Genomic DNA, 17,216 nt, shown 5'->3' on the forward strand with positions numbered 1-17,216 from the left:
TCACTACCCAAAGCTCATGACCATAGGTGAGGGTAGGAACGTAGATCGACCGGTAAATCGAGAGCTTCGCCTTCTGACTCAGCTCTCTCTTCACCACGACAGACCGGTACAACGCCCGCATCACTGCAGATGCAGCACCAATCCGCCTATCGATCTCATGCTCCAGTTTTCCCTCACTCGTGAACAAGACCCCGAGATACTTAAACTCCTCCACTTGGGGCAGGACCTCATCCCTGACCCGGAGAAGGCATTCTGCCCTTTTCTGAATCAAGACAATGGCCTCAGATTTAGAGGAGCTGATTCTCATCCCAGCTGCTTCACACTTGGCTGCGAACCGCTCCAGCGAAAGTTGAAGATCACGTTCTGATGAAGCCAACAGGACCACATCATCTGCAAAAATCAGAGACCTGATCCACAGGCCGCCAAAACGGATGCCCTCCACACCTTGGCTGCGCCTAGAAATCCTGTCCATTAAGGTTATGAACAGAATCGGTGACAAAGTGCAGCCTTGGCGGATAGGGCTGGGCGATATGACGATTTTAGACCGTTTTACGATCTACACATCTGACGGTCTGTCATTTTTGAGAGACCGTTTTATCACGATTCACAGCTCTGCTGTTGAATTTCTGCCTCTGAATGAAAAGGGAACTTACCTCAGGCGAATGACACGCCTTTGTTTGACCCTTAACCAATCAGAGTGAGTCATAGTAATATATTAGTGCCCCGCTTGTTTTCACCTGTGTGTGAACAAACATGGCTTCGGCCGCGGCTGAGCGACAACGAGGTTTTCGTTCCGAAGAGGAACGCAGGGTTTCCTTAGCGCGCGGCGCTAACAACTTAGCGACGTGACATGTCTCGGAGAAAGCGTAAAAACACGTTGGACGCTTCTTCTGAAGCAGGAAAATAACACCGCTTCTTAAGCAGAGCACGACGCCGCCTCGGCTCGTCCACCCTCTGCCGAGCCGGTGTCGGTACCGACTGAGCTCGGTCACTGGGTCGATGGAGCTGCCCCGTGACTGCCTGATGGAAAACCAGCGGGTTTCATCAGACTCGTAGTTTCTTGTTTTTGCTGTATTTTACCGCTCCCTCCTGCAGTCTTCCCCTATTAACATTTAAAATGATTCTGTAAATCCGTGTATCAATAGAAACGATCTCTGCCTCTGCCAGCTGCAGCAAATGTAGTCTCCAAATAATAAATAAGAGGTGCATTCATCTGTGTATCTCCTTTGATCCGCATTAGTGATATTCTCAGCACCAGAACAGGGAAGCAAAGAAAGATTCCTGAGTTTGTTAGTAATTTTATTTATTAGGTGCATCTAACCTGTTCTATTTTTCTCTGAAATGAGATCAAATCAGTGCTTCTATGGGTTGTCTCCAATCTGCACTGGAAAATTTTTACTTTATTTAGAGACTTGTTGCAGAAAATATACAGAATGCACAGTTTTTTGCTACCACAAGCGATCTCTGGTCCAGCCGCACATCAGAGCCGTATTTGAGCTTAACTATCCACTACATGAGCAACTGGGAGCTACATAGTATTTTGAACAAGTTCATGTTTACACAATACGTTTGCAATTGACATGTTTGCACTTTAAATATGTTTACGATTTTAATTTATGTTAAGTTACTTGAAAAATGAGAAAAACTGATTTTTGTAATTGTTTCTCTCAGGGCTTTTATCATCTCTGGTGTGAGTTTAAAATATAAGTGTGTTAGCACTGTGCTGATTATCCCTAATATGAATAAATGTCTATTTATTCAATATTTCTCTTCTTTAATACGCAATTGAAGTTATGCTATTCATGGATAAAAAAATCGTGATAAAATCGAAATCGTGATAAAATATTGGAAAAATCGTGATATTCTATTTTTGCCATATAGCCCAGCCCTATTGGCGGAGTCCAACTCTCACTGGGAACGAGCCCAACTTACTGCCGGCAATGCGGACCAAGCTCTGACACTGGGATTGAGAAGGTCTTCGAAGTATTCTGCTCACCAATCCACAATGTCCTGAGTAGAGGTCAGCAGCACACCGTCCCCACCATAGATGGTGTTGGTAGCGCACTGCTTTCTGCCCTGAGGCGCTGGATGGTGGACCAAAATCTCCTCAAAGCCGTACGGAAGTCTTGCTCCATGGTCTCACCGAACTCCTCCCATGCCCGGGTTTTTGCCTTGGCGACCACCCGAGCCGCGTTCCGCTTGGACTGCCGGTACCCGTCAGGTGCCTCTGGAGTCCCACAGGCCAAAAAGACCTGATAGGACTCTTTCTTCAGCTTGACAGCATCCCTAACCACAGGAGTCCACCAGTAGGTTTAGGGGTTGCCACCACAACAGGCACCGACAATCCTGCGACCACAGCTCCGGTCGGCCGCCTCAAAAATGGAGGCACGGAACAGGGTCCATTCAGACTCAATGTCCCCCGCCTCCCCCGGAACATTTTGGAAGTTCTGTCGGGCAGGAGACTCTGCCAGACGTTCCCAGCAGACCCTCGCGATACGTTTGGGCCTGTCTGGTCTGACAGGCATCCTCCCCCACCATCTGAGCCAACTCACCACCAGGTAGTGGCAGTTGACAGCTCCGCCCCTCTCTTCACCCAAGTGTCCAAGACATGCGGCTGCAGGTCAGATGAAACAACAACAAAGTTGATAATCGAGCTGCGGCCTAAGGTATCCTGGTGCCAAGAGCACATATGGACACCTTAATATCTGAACATGATGGACAATCCATGACTGGCACAGAAGTCCAATAACAAAACACCACTCGAATTCAGATCAGGGGGGCTGTTCCTCCCAACCACACCTCTCCAGGTCTCACTGTTGTTGACCACATGAGCGTTAAAGTCCCCCAGCAGATCGAGGGAGTCACCAGAAGGAGCGCTTTCCAGCACCCCCTCCAAGGTCTCCAAAAAGGGTGGGTAGTCTGAACTGTAGTTTGGTGCATACGCACAGACCACAGTCAGAACCCGTCCCTCCACACGTAGGCGGAGGGAGGCTAGCCTCTCATTCACCGGGGTAAACCCCAACATACAGGCACCAAGATGGGGGGCAACTAGTATGCCCACCCCTGCTCGGCGCCTCTCAGTGGGAGCAACTCCAGGGTGGTAGAAAGTCCAAACCCTCTCAAGGAAACTGGTTCCAGAGCCAGAGCCATGCGTTGAAGTGAGTCCGACTATATCTAGTCGGAACCTCTCAACCTCACACACCAACTCAGGCTCCTTGCCCACCAGAGAGGTGACATTCCATGAGCCAAGAGCCAGCTTCTGTAGCCGAGGATCAGACCACCAAGGTCCTCGCCCTCGACTACCACCTGACTGCACCTGACCCCTTTGGCCCTTCCCACGAGTGGTGAGCCCATGGGAAGGGGGACCTACGTTTCCTCTTCGGGCTGTGCCCGGCCGGGCTACATGGTTGAAAGCCCGGCCACCAGGCGCTCGCCAAGGTGCCCCACCTAGGCCTGGCTCCAGAGGGGGGCCCGGGTGACCCACGTCCGGGTGAGGGAACACGGTTTCCATTTATATAATTCATCATAAGAGGTCTTCGGGCTGCTCTTTGTCTGATCCCTCACCTAGGACCTGTTTGCCATGGGTGACCCTACCAGAGGCAGAAAGCCTCAGACAACTTAGCTCCTAGGATCATTGAGACACTCAAACCCCTCCACCACGGTAAGGTGTCAGCCCAGGGAGAGGGATTTAAAACAGATTTAAAACTTATTTTTCGATTAAATAAAAATACCAGACTCAAGCTCTGCCTTTCTTTATTTTTCATATAACATCACAATGACTTGGATGATAAAAGGAACACAAAATGAATGTAGATAATAAAGCACAGAAAACACACAGAGGCAGGTAATGGCAGCTTTGGTACAGATTCTTAAAACACTAAGGCACCTTGTGGCTGAAGTACACTAATATATCGACATAAAAATAATCTAAATATTCAGCATGCCAAGTAACAGCAACAGTCCTGAAAGAATGCTGCAAAAACAAATGAGCTGTTTGTGTGTGAAGCATTTTTTATAAATAAATCACAGTGGCAAAAATACAAAGACTTTATGCATCAACAGTATGATTTTGGTATTTGCACAGAAGACAGTACTCAATGAAGGAAAATCATTTAAAGGACTTTCAAGCAACGACGCTGCAGTATCACGGTCACATCACTCCTCCCGTGGGCTCTGCACCATCGAGTATTTCTTACAGGAGTTCTTCAGACAGGCAGAAGGCCAGGTGATGGGCCAACTGTAAGAGCATGGCACTGAGGTTTGGACATTCTTCTCCAAGAAGTTAAACAGCGGATTCCACCAGGTGTTGGTGAGGTAGTTATTGGGTGAGCACTTTATAATCTGTCAAGATAAAAAGGTAGACATTTAGAGTAAATAATTAATTTGCATATTGCCTGTAATACAAGGTGACGTTTAAAGGTGCATGAAGTATGATGACATCCTGTGGGCAAATTTGGGTACTGCAGTCCATAGATCAAAACAAACAAGTCCTCTCTGAGCAACTGTTGCCATTTACCATTTTAGATAACGAGTGAAGACGACACCCCCTAGTGTCCACTTGAAGAACTGAATGTCCTCACTGTGTGTTTGTCTTCTCAACACCTCAAGCCTGATTTATACGTCTCCGTCAGCTCCGCAAGGAAGAGACGCACACACATTGATAGAGACGTTTTGCTCTTGGACTTCTCTGTCACCTGGGGAGTGTTGCAAAGCAATTCTCCGCCAGGACTAGAGAAGGCATAGCGCTTTTCTGTCGTATCGAGCTACCATTCCACTCATGCATGGGGTCCACGATACTGGACTAATTTTGTAATGTGTACTAATGCCTTTATGTATTTCAGAGACTTTATAACACAGTCAAATTTGTCCTTCATTCTCCTCCACCTCTTCATGCGTCGCCACCTCTAAACCCATGTTTCCCGTCATTCCCATCCATGGATAAAACGGTTGCTCCATATCTTTGTACTCCTTCAGTCACAAGTGAAGAAATTTTCATATTTTTGGACTTTTTCCGCGATGTGTTCTTCAATCTGTTCCAGGTCTTCTGCTAAATATCGTTTTATTTTTTGATGAGGCAATGGCGGTGCTGTCGATTAATTTAAAGGAAACGGCGTCCTGACAAATCACAAGCTTGCGACCTCTGTCACTTTCAATGGATATTTAAAAATTTGGGCATGTTTCCCTCAGCCTCTGTGAGCCTAGCGGAGAGCCCTTGCGCTGACGCATAATGGTGTTGCGTGTCTCCACACTGACGCAGATAGAAAAGTATAAATCAGGATTTAATCTAATAGCTGAAATGTCTCCCCAACCTTCCTTAGTGTCTACAGGAGTGATTCATCACTAAATAAAAAAAAAATCAGCTGTGTTCGTGATCTAAAACAAGCAAAAAACATGCTGGAACCAGACTGCAGCACCAGGTATGTCAGCTCAATTTAAGTCCCAAAAGAGCAGCCTGCCAGTTTAAAGTAGCAAGTGGAATATTCTAGACCCAGGGGGCGATAGGGGCTGGGTGGCCTTTCATTAATCCTTTAAAAGGTCATTTTAGCACATACTGGCTCAAGAAAATGATTTGAAAATATTAAAAAGTGTCAAAGTATCCCTTTAATGTCTTTCTTAATTTTATCCGTTAGTTTTTATAGATACATTGTGAAAGTACTGTTTTGCCTGAACATATATATAAGAGGATAACAACCACTTGTGTTGAAGCCTGTTTCCCACTAGAACTGTCCATAAGCTATTCTATTGGCTCTGCTGATACTTGCTAACGTATGATTGGTCATTTTTGCCACCTGTGTACTTGACAGGTTTGCACTCCTGAAATAGGGAGCCTAAGTCACGCCCATCTACTTCCGGACCACGGGTCCCCGGAAAAATCAATCAATTAATTATTTAATTAATTATTAATTAATCAATTTCCCTCTGGGATTAAAAAAGTATTTTTGAATTGAATTGAAGAACGTATAAATGAATGCACAATGGAACATCTGTTGGGACATATGCTATTTACTAATTCCGCTTGTTTAGTGCCATGGATTTCACATCTGATGTCCGTGAATTTTAAAGACACATTTTGATACCAAGAATGCGCTTTTTTTTTTCGAACAGGGGTAAACGCTATTTTAGGTTTTGTGTGAAAATAAGTCCAGGACTACAAATGCGCATCACGAAAGTAATGTCATCAAACCAAACATGGAGAAAACTGAGGAAAAATGGTTGAAAGTTCAGCAAACTTCCCACAGGAGGAAAGAACCACCATGTATCTTACCATTAGGTAAGTAGCAGCTACGTTAGGGGAGACGTGCGTGCCAATTTCTGGTATGTAGACATGCTAATTACGAACTTTTACAAGCTGATAAATCTCAAAGTACGTAACTGGCGTGGTTGAAATACGCATCATTACTTTTCATTTAAATTGCTGTACAACATATGTGCGATCCAGGGTCTAAGGCAAAGTGGATTAGAAAATAGCGTTTTAGCTCCGTTGACTTACATTCATTTTTTCGTTCTTCCGGGTACCCATGAGCCAACCAGAAAGGGAGGAGACTTGGGCTCCCTATTGCATAAAAGAGCCTCTAGGCTGTAGTTTTAAACATAGTCTTTGTATACTTACTGTAAAGACCCCCCCCCCCCCCCCCCCCGCCCCCGCCCCACCCGATCCCCCAACCACAGTCCTCATGCCGGCTGTATTGTGCTATTAAACACAAACAACCGCCACCCATTTCTTTGTTCTGTCCTCGCACCTGTAAGTTTGCCATGGTGTGGTACCACCAGAACAGACGGGAGGTGATGAAATAGGCCACAACCACATCTACACTGTAGTGCTCATGTGCCACCAGGATGCAGACCACGCCCACAGCACTCAGCAGCCAGCACACCAGGTGATACCACCAGAATGACGGGGGTGAGTCTTGAGGAATAAAAGACAAGAGAGCTGTCGGTATTCACAAGTGCACCTGCTCTTAGGTGTTACCACTTTTATCTAAAATTAACAAAACAAATTCATTCTAGTTAAAAATGTATGATCCTAAACAAGTGCATATAAACCTTATCTAAATAAGACATTTCTCAGAAATTATTTATAGAAATAATTCCTGATAAATTTGGCATATTTTAAAATATACACCAAGTATCGTTACATATTTTCAAACCTATCTTATCAAATTTTGAATGTGTGAAGTATGAAAGAAATGGTTGCATAATCTAACAATAAGTGTCTAGTGTAATAGAGATGAAAGTGCTCAATGTATTTCATCAATTATTAATGGGAAGAACTCATGAATTATTCCTTTGAATACTCACATTCTTTGATGAATAGATAAGTGAGGGTGAGCATCACTGTGTGTCCGCTGTAGAGGAAGTCTCCACACAACAGATGGGAGTTGGTGATAGACAAGCCTCCACCTGAAATCAGCCGTAGAACCCGCTGAATTTTGGCCTGCATGTCTCCTTCAAGCTGATGGGGAAGAAAATTAGATTTTAAAATTTGGGCGGCTTATATCTTGTTTAGTCAACTTTACAATAAAAAACAAATAAAATGTGGAGTTACTTTGAGTCACCAAGCTTTCAAATTTTTGTGAAAAGCAGCTAAAACATCATATTCAAGAGGACAAACACAAATTAGTGTCTACTTTTATATAAATTAATTGAAAGCATGTTGTTTGTAAACAGCACAGAAGATTGGTGCATGGAGGACAAGTCTGATCTGACTCATGATTCTTGAGTTGGACAATCCACCTGAAGGATGTGAAATAGCTTTTATTTAGCGCTGATTCTCATGCAAGTCCCCGAGATTCCAGCTTGTATCTCACATTTCCCTTTCACCAACCTTAGGAGCACAGTTCATGTGCATGCCAGGAACAGGCAAGGTGGTGATGTACATGGTCACACAGCGATACAGGTACAGGGTTCCAATGAGGAAGAAGAACCGCCTAAATAATATTGACCTGTAAATAAGGAACAGTCATCAATACAAGGCCAACCACCCCATGAGGAAATGCATATCACCTGCAACATTTTATGCCAGTTTTAGACTAATAAATGATGGAGCTATATCTGTTTTGGTTAAATCATTATTGCAAGATCTTGCACATCTGTTCGCTCACTGAGCATGTGTTGTGAATGACTCCCGGGAACTACCACACCAAACTTTAGGTCGATATCTATAAAGAAACTGAGTTGAGATTGGTAAGCTTACTAGATTTGGTGGCCATCTTTTTTGGGTAGACTTCCTGTTATGATGACTTTCTGAGATTATTGTTAAAATTTGTCCAGTGGACATAACAATCAAAAAAGGCAAAAGCATTTTGGATTTTCTGCAAATGTTGATAATGTATAATGGTATCAAAGTAGCAGTCTTTAACCCTTATATGTCCTAAGTGCATATTTTTGCGCAGACAAGTGTATTTTTGTCAATACAGGTGCTGGCCAGTAAATTAGAATATCATCAAAAGGTTGAAAATATTTCAGTAATTCCATTCAAAACGTGAAACTTGTACATTATATTCATGCAATGCACACAGACCAATGTATTTCCAATGTTCATTACATTTAAATTTGATATTCATAAGTGACAACTAATGAAAACTCCAAATTTGGTATCTCAAAAAATTAGAATATTCTGAAAAGGCTGAATATAGAAGACACCTGCTGCCACTCTAATCAGCTGATTTACTCAAAACACCTGCAAAGGCCTTTAAAAGGTCCCTCAGTCTTGTTTTGAAGGCACCACAATCATGGGGAAGACTTCTGACTTAACAGCTGTCCAAAAGACAATCATTGACACCTTGCACAAGGAGGGCAAGACACAAAAGGTGATTGCTAAAGAAGCTGGCTGTTCGCAGAGCTCTGTGTCCAAGCACATTAACAGACAGGCGAAGGGACGGAAAAAATGTGGTAGAAAAAAGTGTACAAGCTCTAGGGATAACCGCACCCTGCAGAGAATTGTGACGACAAACCCATTCAAAAATGTGGGGGAGATCCACAAAGAGTGGACTGCAGCTGGAGTCAGCGCTTCAAGAACCACCACGAGGAGACTCATGAAAGACATGGGATTCAGGTGTCGCATTCCGTGTGTCAAGCCACTCTTGAACAAGAAACAGCGCAAGAAGCGTCTCGCCTGGGCCAAGGACAAAAAGGACTGGACTGATGCTGAGTGGTCCAAAGTTATGTTTTCTGATGAAAGCAAGTTCTGCATTTCCTTTGGAAATCAAGGACCCAGAGTCTGGAGGAAGAGCGGAGAAGCACAGAATCCACGTTGCATGAGGTCCAGTGTAAAGTTTCCACCGTCAGTGATGGTGTGGGGTGCCATGTCATCTGCCGGTGTTGGCCCACTCTGTTTCCTGAGGTCCAGGGTCAATGCAGCCGTCTACCAGGAAGTTTTAGAGCACTTCATGCTTCCTGCTGCTGACCAACTTTATGGGGATGCAGACTTCACCTTTCAACAGGACTTGGCACCTGCACACAGTGCCAAAACCACCAGCACCTGGTTCAAGGACCATGGTATCCCTGTCCTTGATTGGCCAGCAAACTCGCCTGACCTTAACCCCATAGAAAATCTATGGGGTATTGTGAAGCGGAGGATGCAATACGCTAGACCCAACAATGCAGAGGAGCTGAAGACGACTATCAGAGCAACCTGGGCTCTCATAACACCTGAGCAGTGCCACAGACTGATCGAGTCCATGCCACGCCGCATTACTGCAGTTATTGAGGCAAAAGGAGCCCCGACTAAGTATTGAGTGCTATACATGCACATTCTTTTCATGTTCATTCTTTTCAGTTGGCCAACATTAGAGAAACAAACATTTTTTCATTGGCCTTTAGAATATTCTAATTTTCTGAGATACCAGATTTGATGTTTTCATTGGTTGTCACCTATAAATATCAAAATTAAACGTAATAAACATCGGAAATACATTGGTCTGTGTGCATTGCATGAATATAATGTACAAGTTTCACGTTTTGAATGGAATTACTGAAATATTTTCAACCTTTTGATGATATTCTAATTTACTGGCCAGCACCTGTAATTTTGGCTACTGGGGGAAATACAAAAAATAAAAATAAAAAATACCCCTACTCCATTTAATGTAACACTAAAATCATTTTGTAGCGTTACGGCCCTTAGTGCATTATTTTGCGCCATTGACTCCCGTGTAAATGTCATGAGCTGGGGTGAGTACTCCTCTCAATTTTCCACCTTTGAGTTGTGTGTTGCAGGAGAGGGAGGTTCCCAGCCGCACCTGGTTTGCAGTCAGCGAGTCCTGCCACTTAAGGAGGATGGAGAACACACGCGGACGCCGGATGATTGCTACAGCTTGGTATAGTTTCCAGCCCTCCTCGTGCCACATGGTTTGGATTCTCTAGTGTTTTTTGAACTTCTGTGATCTTGGATTTTGTGGTTACCTGCCTACAGGGTTTGGAAAGTCTCTGGATTCAGCGACACCTCAGGATTAGTCACTTGTGCTCTAGGATTTCTGGACGCAGCGCAGCTCTGGATTGTTCTCCATCCATCCCGACCGACCCGCTCTTCTGCTCACCTCACGCTCCCTCTCCTGCCCCCCCCCCCCCCCCCACACACACACACACACACACACACGCACTTGGATACACCCCGGCTCTCAACCTGCCCTCCCTCATTCCTGAGCTTCCCCTCAACTCCCAGTAAGTCTTTTCTCTGCACCCACCTAGTTAAGACTTACTTCCCTGGACTCACCTGTATTTGCTCTCCCCTCCCAAGACGCTGCGCTCCCGCTCTCGATCCTACTGGACTTACCAGTGCGCCTTTAGTTCTCCGTTTTCAATAAACATTATTTTTTCCATCATTCTGTGTGTCGGGTTGTGATTCTGCATGTCTTGGGTTAGACTTATTGTGTATATATATATATATGATCCTGTCTGGGTTCCCAGGGCAATTGCAGACTCAATTTTGAGTTTTTTTTTGCGCATTTTCCTATGTTTACCGGGGAAATAACTAACGCTGCATTAAAAAAAAGGAAATATTTTGATATATTTTATTAAATCTCAGGAAAGCACAAATATTTTGTGAGGACTGAAGCAAAGGACAAAATTCATGTAGAAAAATTTTGGGAGTTATGAAATATTACATGAGGATGTATTGCATCTGCATTTTTTTTTGTGCACCAAGATTAAAATTGTGACTTTAGAAAACATGAAATTACACAAACTATGAAGTGAGCAAAACATATTTTTATGCCTATTTGTGACACTCCAAGGCCGCGACAGTTTAACCCCATAAGTCATCTGAATTTAAAACACAAAAAATTAATTGATTTTCTAATTTTTTTTACAGCTTTTCACAATTCTGGTATTGATAAACCTGGCAATAAAGGGCTTAAGTCTCAGAAACACTAACATTTTTTATCATATTTTGTTAGGGCTGAAGCCAAGGATCTAATTAATGTAAAAAATTGGGACATATGAATCATTACATATGTCAATAGGAAGTTTTGTATTTGCATTATTTTGTGCTCAAACACCAGAAACGCGTGAAAATTAAAAGGCTTAAAGGAGTTTCTCAGCATTCATTATTAAATATACCTGGACCGTAGTGCATTTTTCAGCTGCCCGAGACAAATCCCTTGTCGTGAACAGAATCGAATCAAAAAAAGGTGAACGTGAGGGTGATTTGCAAGTCTGAAGCCATCCAGTGTGACCGGCTCTGCGACAGCTTTTTGAGCACTCATGAACCTATGGTCTTAAATCACTGCTTGGAAACTAATGAATCCCGTCTGCAATCAACCAATGAAAATACACGCAGGGTACGATGTGAACAACTAGTGACGAGCGTACAACACAAGACTAGAACTAGAAACATTAGCAAAAGTGGAAGCAACACACAGGAAGATGTGGACAACTGTTTTTTGGAGTTCAGGTTTAGAGTCTAATAAAGAAGTGCTAGCAGTGGCACTTTTCGCCTCATTTCAGCCTTGTTGCTTTGGTTAGCTGTCTGCTATTTTTTTGGGGGGGGGGTGCTTGTGATGTGATGTGTCCTACGAGAGCGAGATGTCCTGCAGTTTGGCTCACTGAAATCTTGCACTATACTGTGTTTCACCCTTTTAGAGTTCTCTTGAGCAATCATGTGCGACAGCCAAAAAACGCAATGTGGTCCGAACTTAAGGAACAAAATTGTTCTAGAAAATGACCACATCTGTTTGGTGATATAATATTTACGTCACAAAACTTTTCCAGCAACTGCTGGGGCTAGTGCCAACAAACTGCAGAAAAATTAGACCTCATAGGGAGGTAGTACTTTTGAAAGTACCTGGAATTTTCAGAATGCATCGTGGGAGCTTTCTACCCTTCTGACTGGTTGATTATCTGAGGCTCTCTCAAGCTAAAAACAACAAGTCACACATCTGTGCATGGCATGCAGCTCATACAATACTTGATTCTTACTTGTATCTGAAGAAGAACAACTGGATCAACCAAATGATCACGAGTACCATCCCATTGACCTCTGTTACTGTAAAGGCCCACTTGACTCTGTCAATATAGTCAAAGAACTTATCAGGAAGAGGAGGGCTGCTTTCTTTGGGAGGGACCCGCTCATGTACGACTGTGATGACGACTGTAGTCAAAACCAAGTTAAAAACGGCGTAGAAAAAGGCGATCACCGTCTTCCACCACTCTGACGGCAGAAGGTTGACTTTGGGCTCTGGTACAGCGATCTTCACATAGTCGTTGCGTCTGCTTACACCTTTCTGGAAACCCCTCTTAGAGTCCTCTCCAGCTGGAGCATGGATGGGACAAGTTTTAGCAGTGTTGGATACAGAACCACCCTCCACTCCTGAGTTTAGACTGTCAGTGACAGAGTCTGAGCTGTGTACGTGCTCCTGTGATGCCATGGGAAGGTGTTTGCTCCGTCCACCCACAAGGCTGGAGCGCTGAAGCTGCAAAGAGAGATAAAAAATAAAATTAAAAAGGCTGAAGTGACAAGCTGACCCTGTAGAGAAGTGATCTTGATGCTAAACAGGAAGTTGAGGAAATGATGAGACTGTTGAGACTCAGTGCAGCAAAGGCTTAAAAGGAAACACATCTATAGGACTATTTTGGGGGCATTGTAACGATATCAATAGTAAAAATAAAGTTAGAAATAAAGCTGGAGGGTTTTTTGAATTCCTGCAGAAAAATGACTCGAGAGTGCTCCTCTGTGATGAAGATTGAAATTGTTTAACAGCTAAAAAGAGCTTCAGTGCCTTTAAAAGCCCTGTTAATGGATTTGAGGGATGTTGCTACCCGTGCTGAAATACAAAATAGATTTCCTCTGGGACTCGTGGTTTGCATGGAAGAGGGGAAACAGCAACAGAAGAAAAGATAGAATCATAAAAATGGCTGCAGGAGAGGTGCTGAACATATCAAGTTTCTTTATAATTACTGTGTAGAAAAATATGACATCGCACGGAAGGAAACAACAGCAGATTGCCCTCTGAATAACCCTTCAGTGACACAGAAGCCAACATCTGGCATGCTTTAATGGTTAATAGAGTATTTTAAGGCCGCCATTTAGATCAGTGAGAACGAGCAAAACATTATAGGCTATTACATGTTTCTGTGGGATGAGGCATGTTCTTGCAAGTTTCAGTATATTTTGTACATTTCTTTTTGATTATGAAGTATTTAATTCGAATGTGTAAAAGAACAACAACAACAACAATAATAATAATAATAATAATAATAATAATAATAATAATAATAATAATAAACTAATAATAAAAATATGTACTAATTTCAAACACATTTTGTGTGCAGTTTGCAGAATGCATCAATAGAGTCCACATTGTAGAAATTAACTGAAAGCAGTTGACAAGGCTTAATAAATGAATTATAAATATATTCATCACACAAATTTGTCATCAATAAGTTTCAGAACATTTTCTGTGTTCATGTGCAAAAAATAAATAAATAAATAAAATGACCTATTTCCCCTCCTCCCTATCATAGTTCAGTATTTTTCCCATCATCCGAAAGGATGGGTGGTGTCAGAAAACTGGCAGAATAATTTTTTTTCCACAGAGCGCTGCTGCCTCCAGTCTTCCAAGCTATTTCAGGAAAAGGTCCACCAGCTGCTTCCAGGCTTGTATTTTACCCTGGGAGAACAGGGGTTTCACTCTATTTTTGGGGTCCCTATAATAACATGCTAATTTTCTTACCATTCATTTTCACGTGGATAGAGTTAATTATGGAGGGCTCAAAATAAATGACACTAGGCCCTGCCCATTTTAAGTAGACATTTATGGATGAACAGACAATGAAATGACAATTAAAAACAGACAGAACTCCTCATTGTAGGGGGATGAAAATTGCATCAAGATTCAGACTTGGTAATTAAAGAAGTTTTACCAGGAAATTAATACTACATTCAAGATCTTAAAAATAAAAGGCATGTGAATATTTAAAATATGTTGACTTGTTATTTCATCTAATGAACATTTGTTGCTTTCAAACACTAGTCAGCGGTATTAAAACTAGTTGGTTGGAGATCTTTACTTTAAGTCTTAGATATCGCCCTTTTCACTATGCACCATTTGTAAAGTCAAACAGTCAATATAACAGCAGTTTTTTTTGGGTTATTTAGCCTATCATAAGACAAGAAAATGGAGTTCATTTTTCAAAGTCATATTTTCACCACATTATTCATACATTTATAAATGTTAAAGTTCCCAACTAAATATTTAGTTAGCAAGCTAAGTATTTATTTTAGAGTGAAATTGTAATTTTACAAAACTAAATATTAAGGTCAAACCTAAATAAATAATAAATAATATTTAGTTTTGTAAACTAAATATTTAGCTCAAAATTATATTTTTTTCCAAAGTAAATATTTAGATTCCAGTTAAATATTTCTTTTGGAGCTAAATGTTTAGTTTGCAAAATCAATATTTAGGTTTAGCCCCTAAATAAATATTTAGCTTGGATACAAATGTTTATTTTGGAAAACAAATATTTAATTTTAAGCTAAATATAAAGTTAGTAAGTGAACTATTTAGTTTACAAACAAATCATTTATGTCAGACCTAAATATTCAGTAAACTTTACGTACCATTCCTACAGCTGTGCTGTCCCGGATGTGGAAGCAATGCGATATTTAACAGAATACAAGTGTTTTATAGTTAATTAGTTCATTGAAATAAAGTCTTAATTTTTTTAGAGGATCTTAAAAAGTCTTGGAAATGTATGAAATTTAATTTTGAGATCCATGCATATACCCTGTTATATTTTGCACAACAATCAAAATTAGTTTTACACAAATATTGAAAATCCTGTAGTAGTAATCCTGTAACATGATAACTGGAACTAATTCACGTGATGGTTCACAGCTGAAAATCACTTCTATATCAGTGAATTTTAAAAGGGAATAATCTGTTGGTAAAGATGAAATCACAGTCAGATCTGAAAGAAGGGATTATTGCTTGTCTACAACTCACCAACTCACTCATCAAGGTCACAATAAATCTAACTTTATGCGTAGAAGATTACTAAAATTTCATTACAAGAATGATTTAGCCCCTTTAAATTATATTTTGTGTTAAAATTGTGCATAATTACCATCTCACACATAGCCTCTGAACAGCCTCAGTGAAGAGAAAAAGCATTTTTGTCCTTCAGGATTGATGAGCTAACAGGTAGTTTGAGCATTACCAAAACCAAACAGCTCCAGCCTCTAAAGGTTTGCAGTAGTTTGAGTAAATTTGAACCTCTTGCTTTTCGAAAAAGTATTGATAGACCAAATGAAATGTTTTGTTGCTGCTTGTTATCTTTACATTTTTAATAACTCTGAAAATCAATAAATGTCCATAACAGAAAATTAACAGTAACATATTATTAAAACACTGTTGCATGAATTACTGTGGGATTTCTGTAGGTTGGAAAACCAAAACACTTTGATCCAGGCTGCGCTTAGACTAGCTGTTAGCTCATCAGTCCTACTCAATTCCTTCAAACAGAGTCAAAGCCACTGCAAATTAATAGGATAGCAAATATACTTTTTATTTATAAGCACACTTGAAGTATCCTAAATGACCAATTTGATTAGTAGATTTACAAAAAAAGACAGTCACAAATGAGCATGAAATGTTTTCTGCCAAAGAAAAAGGTCATAAGACCAATCAGATGCTTTAGAATAAGTTAAAGTCCTAAAGAGCTTATTACACAATTCTATGGAAATGAGCAGCACATGTAAGGAAGTCTTGATTTGACGTTGCTCTTTAAGTGATGACACGACCTTTCAGGCTGTTTCTCACTAATTCGATTTTCTGAAGTAACTTTTGTTTCGTTAAACATCAAAGTAAAACATTTCAAACAGCTGAAACAGAAATAGCTCCACTGTGTAAGGACCAACCCCTGCATTTGTGGGTTCCATAACCAGATGTGGAAAGGTTCCTGGCAAGTGTAAAGTCAACCTCGGGGCTGGGTGTCTCCTCATCCTATGGTGTATTACAGGGCAGCAGTCTCTGTCGCATGTAATACATGGCCCACAGCCACTTTGAAGTTTACTTTTGGGGTGAAGCACAGTGTGGCCCCACAGCGTTAAACACCAGTTTCTATACTGGTGGCTGGGTGGGGCAACAGGTTAGCCTGTGATTAAGAACTGTATTTCTCTTAGCTATGTTAACTGAAAATGCATAGTTGCTGATTCAACAAAAGCATGCAAACTCTCTGCATTTGATTCACAATGATTCAGAAAACATGCAACTACTTTTTATTTGCATCATGCAGGCAGCTCAAACGTAAAGGCAAACAAAAGTTTTTGAACATGAAGTAAACATCACAAATGTTTTTGCGTGTTCAGTTGTAAACAAGACAAATAAAGTTGGATGTCATCATTTCATCTGGCCCTCGCAGTTACACGAAACATCTGGTGTTGACGACGCAGTTACCCTTATGCACTAGTGCATCTGTCAATGCGAGGATGGGTCTCTGATTATGTTGCTGAGCTTGAAGCATCCTACCTGCCTTGGACTGGTCTCCTTCCTGCTCCCTTCTGTACTGGAGATGCCAGGCTGGATCCGTGCTGCTGCACCCTGGTTGCTCTCTGCTCCTCGCAGGCTGGACTGACACGCCAGCGCTGCTCGCTTTTGATCAAGCGCTCCTCCCTGAAGCCCCGTGCTGTGTCCCTCCCCGCCCCGCACCCCTCCCTTTAATTCACCATCCCGTAATCAGGACGTGCGTCTCCCTCTAACGACTACGTTCATCTA

The 17,216-nt window shown here is 41.9% G+C and overlaps 1 protein-coding gene across 1 annotated transcript; it reads right to left on the reverse strand.

Annotated features, from left to right (window-relative positions):
* Positions 1–3,736: 3,736 nt before the first annotated feature.
* sgms2a (sphingomyelin synthase 2a) lies at positions 3,737–17,094 on the reverse strand. Its single transcript, XM_015943696.3, has 6 exons — positions 16,971–17,094; positions 12,418–12,911; positions 7,826–7,943; positions 7,300–7,453; positions 6,741–6,907; positions 3,737–4,341 (listed from the first exon to the last, which is right to left on the reverse strand). Exons 2-6 carry the CDS (start codon positions 12,864–12,866, stop codon positions 4,156–4,158), a joined length of 1,074 nt encoding a protein of 357 aa, XP_015799182.1. The 5' UTR covers positions 12,867–12,911; positions 16,971–17,094; the 3' UTR covers positions 3,737–4,155.
* Positions 17,095–17,216: the final 122 nt, after the last annotated feature.

This window comes from Nothobranchius furzeri, chromosome 6 (assembly GCF_043380555.1).
Source record: "Nothobranchius furzeri strain GRZ-AD chromosome 6, NfurGRZ-RIMD1, whole genome shotgun sequence".
Classification (NCBI taxonomy): domain Eukaryota; kingdom Metazoa; phylum Chordata; class Actinopteri; order Cyprinodontiformes; family Nothobranchiidae; genus Nothobranchius; species Nothobranchius furzeri.

Bases quoted from the DNA above. Each gene is read 5' to 3' on its own strand.
- sgms2a (XM_015943696.3), bottom strand. From the start codon at position 12,866: ATGGCATCACAGGAGCACGTACACAGCTCAGACTCTGTCACTGACAGT. The intron at 7,944-12,417 runs GTAAGAATCAAG...CCTTATTTACAG, and splicing joins TTGTTCTTCTTCAGATACAA to GTCAATATTATTTAGGCGGT. The intron at 7,454-7,825 runs GTTGGTGAAAGG...CTTCCCCATCAG, and splicing joins ACATGAACTGTGCTCCTAAG to CTTGAAGGAGACATGCAGGC.